The sequence below is a fragment of the Pinus tabuliformis genome, chromosome 9, assembly GCF_031772625.1.
Source record: "Pinus tabuliformis cultivar Carrire ecotype Pingquan chromosome 9, CPIR1, whole genome shotgun sequence".
Taxonomy (NCBI): domain Eukaryota; kingdom Viridiplantae; phylum Streptophyta; class Pinopsida; order Pinales; family Pinaceae; genus Pinus; species Pinus tabuliformis.
The window spans coordinates 1590917394-1590931076 of NC_142307.1; the positions used below are offsets into that span (position 1 = coordinate 1590917394).

The 13683-nt window shown below is 30.5% G+C and overlaps 1 protein-coding gene across 1 annotated transcript; it reads left to right on the forward strand.

Moving 5' to 3' along the window:
- The first annotated feature begins 7765 nt into the window (after nt 1-7765).
- On the forward strand, nt 7766-8989 carry LOC149154821 (uncharacterized). The gene has a single exon (XM_089440646.1). The coding sequence runs from the start codon at nt 7932-7934 to the stop codon at nt 8898-8900; it is 969 nt and encodes a 322-aa protein (XP_089296772.1). The 5' UTR covers nt 7766-7931; the 3' UTR covers nt 8901-8989.
- The last annotated feature ends 4694 nt before the right edge of the window (nt 8990-13683 follow it).

The window sequence follows — 13683 nt, forward strand, 5'->3', positions numbered from 1 at the left end:
GGTTGGTGCAAGATCATGGAGGAGCCTCCTGACGCCTAATTCAAGCTCTGCAGCTTCGTATCAGGTTATGCGGCCCAGTATCGAGGGCTTTTTGTCACTGTTGATAATTTTTGTAACTGTTGTTGCGTCGAGGTTAATTATGCATGTTTTTTGTAAAGCTTGTAAGCTCAGAAAGGCCAAGATGGGTAACTCTGGCTCCCCTGCGCAGGACTGCACTACATGGCCTAGTCCAAACTCTATGTTCTGGACAATTTTCTGTTTCATGCTGCCTTTCCTTCTGGGCAGCTGTTTCTTTTGCTAGTCATGTTGTAACTGTACACCTTTAATGTGAATAATAGAATAGTCTTATTTAGAAAAAAAAAATTATTATGTAAACAGTGAGATACAAGGTTCAAATCCCCCTAAGTCAAACAAAAAAAACAAGAAAAAAAAATATGACAAAAAAATTTAATTCATATTTGATCTTAAACCCACCTAAGTTAGGAGCACCCAACCATTATTTTGTTTAAAGAAATATTTATTTCTATAATTTAATAAATTATATAAAAAATAAATAAAAAATTCACAATAATGAATGAAAAAATAAGCAAATTTGAATACTAATATATCATCCTGGAATAAATTTCTATAAATGTATCTCAACTTTGATATTTTAAAATCTAATATAGATTTATGTTCACCTTAGATTTACCAAGCATCAAAATGGATCAAATTTCTGGGGTCCAAACCTTTTTAAAGTGAAAAAAATCAAAAAAGGTTTGCACCTTAAGAGATTTAATCCCTCTTAGCACTTATACATCCCCTGAAAATTAATTTTCATGTACACCAAACTATTTATTGTAAACTAAAACTCAAGTATAATGCATTTAAATATTTGGAGTGAGATCCAACTAATTCCAAATTGAAAATTAATTTTCATGTACAAAAAACTATTTATTGTAAACTAAAACACAAATATAATGCAATTTGATATTTGGAGTGAGATCCAACTAATTCCAAACTTGGATGGAGAGGTTGAGAGAATATCTCAACAATCTCCAAGAAACCCAAACCAAATATATAAATGTAAGCATTAATCCTATCATTGTCCCTTAATGCTTAAATTACAATATTGATATCATATACAAACATATTTTACTTTAATCTTTGTCTCGTTTGGTCTTCATCAACGCTTTTATCCACTTTGAAATCTCATAGACCGTGCTCTTTCTCCACCCCCAAATTTGAACTACCACCACCAACTTCGAATTACCACTTGATCGATTTAAGATGCACTTTCTTTTGATCATCAATGACATATTTTTAGGACTCACTTGTAGGACTCATGATTCTTGACATACTTTTATATGTCGCTATTCCAAATAAGTAGCCTTGATACTGAATCATTCTATAACAAACTCCAATCTCACGAAGACATATTGCACTGCATTGGTTAGCTACATAGGAAAGAATTCTAAGTATTGGATGTATCTAACAATCAATCTTACAAAGTGACCCACCTGACACAACCTTACTAACACAAATGAATTTCAAATTATAAGGGTTTCTGAGCGCCAAGAAACATAAACTGTAGTAAATTGTAAACATAATCAAACTAGTGATGTGTTCTAGGCTTTTTGAGCTCTAAGAACCACTAATTTAAATTATAAATTGCTCTATTCTATGATTAGTTCTTCATTATATAATCTCATATATAATATCTAAGGTTTATATATATATATATATATATATATATATATATATATATATATATATATATACACACACACACTATGTCTCAACTCTATGATAAGGATTGAAGTAATTACACATTTCCAACAATATATCGATCAAATAGTTTAATTATAAGAAATTTTTTATTTTTATTTTCTTTATATAACATATACATAATTGAAATTAAAATATTTTACTCAAAACAACCATTGAAATATTTTATTTATGATCCATATTTTTATATTAAAATATTTTTTTATTATAAATATATTTTTAAATATAAATCCTTTCATATTTAAAAAATAGAAACCATATATCCATAATATAAAATCTATCTATGTAATTATTTTTTATTATTGTTTCTTTTTTAATATTACATATTAACTCTATGTTAAACAGTAAAACAATTAGAAATCTCTCTTCTATATTGAATTAGTAACTACTTGTACATTGAATTAAAAATACTTATTATTAAGAATAGCTATTAATGAACTAAAATAATTCTCTGTCAATTTTCATTTTTCATTTAAGTATTATTTTAAATATAATGATACAAGAGAATATTACTCTATAATTTTATTATTTTTATTTAATATTTATTGGTATTATGAGAAATACCTATTAATGAACTAAAATAATTCTTTGTCAATTTTCATTTTTCATTCTAGTATTATTTTAAATATAATGGTACACGATAATATTACTCTATAATTTTATTATTTTTATTTAATATTTATTATTTTTTAACTAAAAAATTAGATTATTATTATTATTATTTTAAATTTAATAAATTATAAAATACTTATAAATCTAAAATTAAAAATTAAATTTGTATTTGTATTTTTAATTAAAGTTTAAAATACCATTATAAATTCAATTCAAATTAATAAATAAATAAATAAAATAAAATTGGATGTAAACTTTAATACACCCTCAATCTAAGAAAATCCTTAATACCCCGATAAAGGAATAAATAAATCAACATTTATATTTCAATAACTCAATCGTTAGTCTAACTAGATTACCATGGTTCTCATAAACTCTTATCGGAGATGTCAGCTCTTTAGCGTTGTGAGTTACTATAAACTCTTCAATATATGAAATTATAACCAAAACCAATTACAATTACAATTACATATATATATATACATATTTATTTAATTGATGGAATCTAGTGATCTGCCAATAACTAACGGAAACAACAGAAACTCGACTAATGGCTTAAAATTATGTATCGTTTTTTCAAAAACACTGCCCAGATATTTTAACAAGTGACTTTTCACATGGAGTGTTTTAACACCATACTTACTTACCATTAATATAAAGTTTTATATACTTTATGTATATGAAGCCGTGAAGCCGTGGACAATGTTTAAGTTATCTCACTTATAAGATAATTCCGTGTAAAATAAATGATGATGGGGTGTATTATTAAGGCACTTCACTATATGAAGGTTATAGTTTGAAATTATATGGGAAAAAATCGAGCCATGTTAAAGGTTGGTGTAGCTCACCTTGAACCCATGTTAATGTTGATGTAGCTGGCCTTGAATACAACCCGATGATGAGATATATTGTTAAGGCACTCCACTACATGAAGATTACTAATTCAAAACTATGTAGAAAAAAATTGAACCATGTTAAAGGTTAATGTAGCTCACCTTGCCTCATAACTTCTCAAATCTAAAATTAAACTTATTGACATTTTAAGACTCACTCAACTTAACTAACAAAACAAAAAGCATTAATTTCTAATCAGGTGGGATAGAAAAAGATGGTTTGAAAATCATTTAATTTTAAAGCATTTATTTTTAAATAGTTATATATTCAATCAATACTTATATTTATAAAGAATATTAATGTTGTTTGAAAGAAAATTGATTTTCTTCAATAAAATTTACCGCGTTCTGAGTACAACTAAATTATCATGTTCTCATGAATTCTTCAAGTATTTAAGTTTTTTAAGTTATGTACAAAATTTTAATATAAAACGAGTATTTAAGTTTTTTAAGTTATGTACAAAATTTTAATATAAAACGAACTATAAATTGAAGTAATGACTTCTATAAAAGTTAGACACTAATATGATTGGATGGAAAGAACGTTCGTTTATATTACTTTAATTTTATAACGAACACTTTTAATGGTTACTATATATTTAATCAATATTTACATTTACAGGGAATGAATAAAATGATAGAGCCTAACCAAGCTCTTAGTTCAGTGAGATTATCATGCTTCTCAAAATAAATTCCGAAGTTTCAAGTTTTTAATCTTCGAGTTACACATAAAAATCTCTTAAGCATGTGAAATTGTGAACAACATTTTAATATAAAAGAACTATAAATAAAGGTACGATTTCTATAAATGTTAACTTTTAACATGGCAGCTTTTATGGAAAGATCATTTAACTTTTAATATGATTTTTTGGAAAGATGATTTGTTTATAGTATTTTTTAGGAGGAATATTAATATAATTTTAAAAAACATAAATGAAAATTTAAAAGTAGATTTTTTTGTGTAAGTAAATTTATGAACTTTATTTTTAAAAAAATTATTTTAAGGTTATTTTTTATATTGATAGTTATATTTGTTTCGGAATAAAGTTTTTAAAATTTTAATTTAATTATAAATAATTGATAAAAAGATAATAGAGATTTAACCTCGATAAAATATCTGTAAAATATTTTTAGTAGTAGATACAAAAAGAGAGTTGAGATTTATTTAAAAGGTAGTTGCATCTTTTCTTATTTTCAATTTAATTTAAAAAACGCCATAAATTAAATTAAATCAAATTATATATAAAATATTTTGATTGTGAAATAAGCTAGGGTTTTTTTTGGGTGTGATAGTGATAAGCAATGATATTACTCCATGACATTGGATCAAAACCTATTTACAAGTTAAGAATATTCACAATAAAATGGAGGTGAAAATCTATAATTAAGAATCTTATTACATGTTTTTTTAAATGTATATATGTTTAACTTATATATTAATTCTTTTTTATATATTAATTCTTTTTTATAATAATAATAATAATAATTATTATTATTATTATAAAATAATAATAATAATAATAATTTTTATAATAATAATAATAATAATAATAATAATAATAATAAAATTAATTTTGGCATTTTATATCTTAACAATGTGATAAATATTATGAGGGAAGTGTCTTAATGCCTATTATAAATTGATGTCTATCATATTTTCTAGCCATTTAATTTATATTATTGTATTAATACTAGACTAACAAATTATTAAAGAAAACCTAAACAACTTTATTATTTCAAATCATTATTATTGTTTTAATGATTAATAATAAACAAAGACAATTATATCTTAAACAATGGGAAAATCTATCATAATTCAATTGTCAAAGCAACAATGGGGACAACCATCGAGGTTGACTCATCACTATTATTCAAGGAAAACATGCCACATGTAATTACCGGCTCATGGTTCCTAATGGGATAGGTTTTCACTCCTACTAGATGCCCTTGGGCCTTGGGATGTTAACATGTTTGCTTATGTCCAAGGAAGACTAGATCTTATTCAAGTAGAAGAAATTTTAGGCTATACTCGGAGACCAACTTTTATATGTGTGTGTGTGTGTGTGTGTGTGTGTGTGTGTGTATTATGGAATAAGACTTATAAAATTTTAATTTAACTATGCATAATTATCACGCGGATGGTAGGAATTTAACCTCTATAGAATATTCTAAAATATTCTTAGTAGTATACACAAATCAAAGGATGATATTTATTTTCAAAGGAGTTATGGTTTTTTTTCCTTTTTAATTAAATTCATTAATTGAAAAAAATGTCATATGAATGAGTGTTATATGAAATGAATTATGGTTTGTTGGGCATGTGATATTGATAAGCCATGGTATTGGACCATGATATTAAGAATCTCCATGAGGAAGTGATATCTGTTAAAAATGGCTAAAAGCACTCATGTATTTCACACAAAGGTGTATGCGCCTCAACATAAACACACTTTACATTCATATATTACTCTAATATATAGATTTTCTCAGATCTAATTTATTCTTAAATATCACGTGCTTGAATCCACGCTAAGGTCAAGAGTCAAGCCTCTCTCACACACGTCGATGTCAAACTGTTTGATACAAAGGTGCCCACTTATAGAACGACTCCACTACTTTAGATAAACAAACCTTGAACACAGGCTAGATAAAAGTAGGCTCACCAAACCACGCTTCATCTATTCAACGTCTTGACTCATAACAGGCCATCGCATAGATTTGATATCAAATAAACTCTGCTTCTCTGGTCAAATAAACTTTGCAACTCCGCTGCCTGGACATCGACGACAACCTCCACAATGCACTAGTCTCCAACACAACCTCCAATCTCCTATAGATGACAAAAAGCTCCTCTGATCCCATTTTAAATGATAGTTCATTTAAAACAAGGGAGAAACGACTTCCGAACATAGACTTCCAGAAGGAGACTATGAAATCCCTATGTTGTCTAGCATAATAGTTGCAATGACATCTCTGAGTCCTTCAAGAAGACAGTGCACAAAGAATGGATTTCCATGTATACAGTGGCCCTTCGTTACTTCTCATGGAGGGACCGGTTGTTTGAATTGACAGATCTACTTCACACATAGGCAACAGTTGTTTGAATCAACAGACCCATTAGTAGATCCATTCGCTCTCTGTCACTTCACCCACATTCTTCATAATTGATCCAACTATGCTACAGAAAGGGCCCTACTTTTCCTTCAGCGCAATGGATTCTCGTGTCTGTGGTTCTCATCAAATCTCAATCTTGCAGTATGTTCAATGACAATTTTTCATTCAAAAACCTCAGCCACATTTTAGGGAAACTCGGCTCCAACCTTGATCTCTCATACCATGTTAAAAATGGTTGAAAGCACTCATATATTTCACACAAAGGTGTATGCACCTCAACACACACACACTTTACATTCAGAGATTACTCTAATATATAGAGTTTCTAAGATCTAATTTATTCGTAACTTAGAAAGAAAGGTTGAGAGAATTTCTTAACCATCTCAAACCAACATCTCAAATATAAGATGTAAGCACTAACTCCAACAATTTCTAATCTCCATGGTTAAAAATCTTGTTACATGTTTTTTTAATGTATATATGTTTTATTTATACAACTAATTATTTATCATTAATAATAATCATTATAATTTTAAATAAAGCTATAATATAATTAATTATTATAATTTTTTAAACTTGAGCAACTTGAAATATATAATGAATTACCTCTTTTCATATTTATTATGGATTAATGTTAATCAACATTTACCAACCATTTAATTTATACAACTATACTAATATTTAGCTTATTAAAATTTTTTAATTTCTAATTCTAATATTTCTTCACTTAATTAAAATCCTTGGAATTTTAATTAATAAAAAAATTACTTATAAATATTCATTCAATTTCCACATAGGTCATCCAAAATGGGGTTCTTTTAAGTGAGCCTTCTTCAACAAGCCACTTACTAAAATCTAAATAATCAAGCAGATTAATCAAAAGATTACAAAATATCCTTAATTTCTAATAAGCTTTCTGTGTTGTTTGACCAAGATTTTTGAAGCATGGTTGAAGCTACAAGTTTTAGTCTTTAAAATTGCCATATAAAACTGTTTTAATAAAAATGTAACCCATAAATCCACGTGCAGTGCTGGAATTTGTTAAATTATCATTGGCGTTTTCCAGAAGATAAACTGAGAAAAAAAGGACATTTGCTTAAAGAATAAACGATCCAAACTTTGAGTATACCACCAAAATGTCAACGTAGCTAACCCAAAAATGGTACTTTGAGTGGCCATTATCAATCTCCCCATCGAAGTACCCTCGCGGTAGAATGTAATGCGGAATTAACGTTAGTGGTGAAACACCAGGATGATGTTCTATGGTCCCACTGTGGGCCGGTCCCAGTCCTCCTCCTACCATTCTATCGACAGTCCATTCCAATCAACATATTTAGAGGATTCCTTTTAATATAATATAGGATAAGTCTTTCCCAGAGAAGAAAACTTTTCATCGACTGGGAGCGGTGCAGGATTGTACACTAGACCCGAATACCCACCGTATTTTCCCGTGGATTTTGACATATTTATGCAGTCAATAACCCGAGCTCTGGATGCAGAGAATTCATTTGTTAGATATTGGTATTTTGAGGTTTCATTTTATTGATGGTTGAAGCAGGCGCCTCGGAACGTGGGATCGTGATGTGCAATTATCCATTAATGGCCGCAAATCCGAGGATCGCGCTAGGAGAGGACGTTCCGGCAGCTGCAACGACCGATTCCTGGATGTCACGAGGTTTGCTCCCTCCGAGAGTCGAAGACGATAACATTAAGCCATGGGAGGAAAGGGTTTTTGCAGAGGACACAGGGGGTCTAATTGCTGGCACATGGCCTCCCCGTTCATATTCCTGCGATTTCTGTAAAAGAGATTTCCGTTCTGCACAAGCCCTAGGTGGTCACATGAACGTGCACCGCAGAGACAGAGCTCGGCTCCGGCAATCTTCATCGACCCACCTAGGTCCTCCAAATCATCAGAGATGGAGCTCCCCTTCTCCAGCTAGTCAAGAAATCCCTGGTCATTATCAATTCCCTGCTTTTAATTCCAACTTTGATGAGAATTCAATATTACATCCTGTTACCCCAAACCCTTCCATTATTTCATCTTCGTCTATCATGCCTGCGCCTCCTCTAGTTATAAATTCTCATGTTACCTACTATCCAATACAGCGGCTGCGGGGCCATGAGATTTCACCTTCAAAGGTTCATCCAGTCTCTCCTTACACCCCATATGGGCATGTCTTTCCCACAATTTCTTCGTCTCCACCTGTGTCAAATTCTCTTACCATGACTATCCCTAATAGCCATCATCAGGTTTCAGGCTTCGACAGGCACCACGGAGGCTTTGCATCATCAATGGCTGAAAGCGCAGCAGTACTCAGAAAATTGCAGCAGACAAGGGCTTTCCAGCCTTGTTTTCCAGTTAGTTCTCTTAGAAAGCAAAACATGTCTGCCATTGAACATGAAATCAGAATAAACAATTCAAAGAATGAGGAAGCGATTAGTCTGGATAAGGATCATGAATCAGTAGATGATGGTCTAGACCTAGAACTCCGACTGGGACAGACAAAATTTTAGTTCACCATTCATGTGAAGTTATACACCGAGCTTCAACTGTTCAGATGATTATTACTTTCAGCAACCGAGTTTCTGCAATTTTATGTTTAGCTTTCATATTTATGCACCTTCTATTTTGATTGATCTTCAGAATTATACACACTGAAAATTCTTGTCTCTAATTTAAAGAGAAACTGTGCGCTATAGATTAAATCGCTTTGATTAATTAGATATATCTTCAGTAATTTCTTAGTTTCTCTATTGAAGTGTTTCTTCGATTCTCTGAAACGTATTTCATCATGAAAAAGTACATGTGCTGGAGTTGCAAATTTCACCGCTTTTCTATTGTAAACAGCCGAATGGTTTGTATCCCTGTAGACGCCTAATATATCCCGATCTAAATTATTTTTATCCCTCTCTATGGTATATAGATTAATATAACAAAGTTCAGCATTTTTTTAATGTGAAAGACCCGAATAGTTTGTATTTCTGGAATGGTTTGAATTTCTGGAGACGCCCAAAATATCCAAATCTCAACGTCTGTAATCCAGGGTATATAGTTTAATGCTCTGGTTCATGCTTATATAATTCAAAGTTTAGAATGTAATACTTCGAAAAATAACTTGTTATTTAGATTATTTTAAAGGTATAAATTAGAATGAATAAACAAAGTTTTTTCATTTTTTATTTTGAAAGATATTATAAGTCGTTATGAAAACAATGGCTCGGCTAAACCATTCAAAGTAGAATTCAGATAATGTTCTAAAGAAATAAAGATAGCTGATGGCTACAGCTACCATGTTATTTTTAATCATGTTAGGCGAATTCTTTTACAGTGAAACAAATTCACCTTCTGGTATAAAAAAATTCCTTGATTAAAATTCAAATTATACTTATGATCCATACTTCACGTAGACTAGAAGATTATTTTTTAATTTCTAAATTTCCTTACAAATCTTGCAGAATTTTATCATGTCTCTTTCTTTTTTTATATTCCCTGAGCTCTATATAATTTATAGATAAAAAAACAACCAGCCCTGTTATAGAAATAGGCGCTTCATACTAAGAAATGAAATTCAAATCGTCCGTCAAAGATTTTTCCATATAAGTGACCAAATGACCAAAATGGAGAAATCCAAAGTAAACAGAAACAGTAAAAGAACCACACATAAGAAGCCAAGCAGAAAGGTAAAGGAACCATCAACAAAGTCATTCGAGAAAAGACTATGAACAAACAAATCTCTGAAACTGTGGTGAATCAAATACTCGAAACTGAGAAACCAGAAAAGCGAAACAAAACACCTAGAGGAATGGCAGCCAAACATCTAAGTGATTGTATGAAAATGCATAGAAACATATTATTTACAGATAAAACATAGGAATGAAAAAGCTTACAATTGTCCATTGGAACTATCAGAAAAACGTATAATTGTACGGTAAATCTAAGTTCTTTTTTTCATGCTTTAAATATATATCTTGACATTTAAATATATATCATCAAAGCATATTTCATGCTTTAAATATATACCACAACTGCATAATTTTGTTGGGATGCCACTCCAACTAATTTTTAATTATATAGTTTTAGAAATTATTTGTTATTTTTGTTTTTAATAGGAAAAATAATTTGTATTATTTCAAGATATCTAATTATATTCATCTTTTTATTATTGATAGGCATAATACATAACGATATGTTCACTATTTTTGCGGCCTTATTACATAACCCTTATATTGCTTCTATCTTGGGCGATGAACCTCAACATAGTCATGTATCCTTCCAAGGATGTTTTATTTCTTTTTTCCTCGTGTACATATATCCATTCTCATGAATTGTTAGGCGCAGATGTAGATGGTATAATCATTGTGTCCCATCCTCATGAATTGTTAGGAGAAAATGTAGGTGGTATAGTCAATCTGTCTCCTGCAGTTTCATTTAAGGGGTGCACCCTAGCATCCATAGGATGTGATGGTGTGATCCCTCAAGGACTTTATTTATCTTTAGAGGATTGTGACCCATCCTCATGAATTATTAGGAGTAAATGTAGATGGTACAATCATTGTGTCTCCTGCATTTTCATTCAAGGGGTGGACCCTAACATCTATAGGACATGGGGTGGACCCTAGCATCTATAGGATGTGGGGTGGGCCCTAGTATCCATAGGATGTGACGACGTGATCTGAATCTGAGGGACTTGATTTATTTGTAGAGTTTGGTGTGCCACAAATTTCTTAGATTCCATGGAAATTTTTGGGACTTTGCATCCTTGGGGTTTATTCTTGGTCACCCTTGAGAAGAAGGACAAAAATTTGTGGGTGACCGACTATTGAAAAATAAGGCAACAAAAAGTTATATTTTCATAGTTCAATGATGATGTATAAGTGAGTTTTTTTCCAGTGCAGAAGGACTTTATCTGGAAACACATTGGAGATATTTACTTCCACAAAAATGTGGGAAAATGTAACAATACCCTTCTCTAGCCTATCTATGTCAACCTTGATGATACATCCAATTGAGTTACCCACATTAGCTAAAATATTTGGATGTAGTAAATGAAGGGGCATGTTTGGAAGCATAACCCAAATGGGCGTTGGAAAAGATGACACAGAAAGAGGGTTAAAACTCTAAAACCATGGCCTCATGCAAAGCCCATCATGACCCCAAAAGTAGGCTCCTTTGTCAAAAGCCCTATATTTATTACCCTTCATATCCTTGAATTTCACCACAAAGAAACCTATAGAGCAAAATAACAGATCTACATTAGGTGTCTAGGTCTTATGGACCCAGTCTCGAAGCATAGTTGCCAATGGCAAGAGCCCAATGAATTGACAAATAGCAATGTACAACACAAAATCAGTGTCAGAATCATAAGAAATAGGTGATTTACTTTAATAGAACAAAAATCTTCTCCCTGATCCACAATGAAAGTAGGCTCTGAGATCTCTTTAGAAGCTGGAGAAATGGGTCCAAGATTGGCAGTATCCTTAAAGGACTTACATTTAGAAGTAGAAGGTGCATGCCCACCTACTCCAAAATTAATTAAGCTTTCCACAAGAGATATAGGAGCATCCTTAGTAATGCCACAATCACTAAGTGAATACCCTTGCTCGAGTTGTCATCCTTATTGAAGAAGTCACATTTAGACGGATGAGATTCCTGCTCATTCTTAAAGTATGGCAGTGAGTGTGGATACCAGATCTGCAGCTTTCACCTTAATAGAGAGAATCCTTCCAAAAGACATCCCAACAAAGACTGGAAAAACCAGGAGCTGAGGAGATGCAATTTCATCTTGGAGAATCTCAGAAGATAAATCTTTTAGGAATGGTTTGACCCGTGATAACAAATTTGGAGATAGATATGATATTTGCAGGCCCTCTTCCATACATTGGATTCACGAGCCTAGAATAAGAGTTGTTGTAGTGGTTAAAACCCCACAATTGTCGGATCTTGGAGCAAAATTTGTTCCATCACTTTGGTGGAGATCCAGATGCTCTATCAAACCCAATCTAGTATATATGGGATGATTATGATCACCTAGATCCATGTCCACAACTTCCATTTCCTTCCAAGCAAAAGTGTGTGCTTCCTTGGATACATGTGTAGCATTCTCACTAATGATGCCCACAACTCTCAATTTCGCCTTTATTTGAACTAAATTATTGGCATTGAAAACCTTACCAATCCTATGGCTTACCGATCAGGGGCATATACCTTCAAGTTTGGCATGTGGAAGATTGCAGAGAGCATCGCAATGGTCATTTTCTGAGAGCTTTACATCTTTTAATTTTAGAAATCATTGTTATTTTTTTTAAGTATATATATATATATATATATATATATATATATATATATATAGATATATATACATATATATACATATATACATATATATACATATATATACATATATATATATATATATATATATATATATATATATATATATTTAACTAGAAAGAATATTTGTATTATATGATTCTAGGTCTAGTTTATAGAAAATACACCAGGTATTATATAGTTGATTCATTTAAATTTACCAATTTTTTTCTCTTATGCATGATGTTCTTGAGGAAAATATATCTTAGTAGCAAAAAGAGGAGTTTTTTAGGTGAATACCTTACAAAACTGCCCCAAAAATACACAAAATTTAAAACACATAATGCTATAAGGGAATTTTTTTAATAGACTTCATATGTAATTATGAAATTATAGAAACTGTGATTTGTCTATTAATCTTTAATTCACCTATCTTCAATTTACACCGATGGTTAGCGCACTTGTTCTTTTCCCATAAGTGTAAGTGTGTTCACCTAATGTTCCTTGGATAACAAAATTCCTTAATAGAGACCATATATCTATGCTTGATCATTTGTCATATGATCAAGACCCATAAATCATACAGACACTTTTTCCTCTTTGAAGCCATATATTACATATCCCCTTCTTACCATCCTTCTAGATAAAGAAATTTTAAAATACAAAGAATTTCTCTTTTATTTTATGTAAAGTAATTATATATAAATTTATCTAAATAATTATAAATTAAATAAATTGAAAAACAATATTATGTAATTACTCCAATTCATTTCTCAATGAAACTTAAAAAATTAAAAAATATATAATTTTTTTTAATTAAATTATTAAAATTGTAAATTTGATATTGAATAAAACAACTATAATCAATATCTGATGAAAAAAATAAATTAATATAAAATTTAAAAAGGAATATTTCCCTATAAAAATAATAATATTATTTACTAACCCAATAACACAATCATATTAAAGGTCCGAGGAGCCCCCATT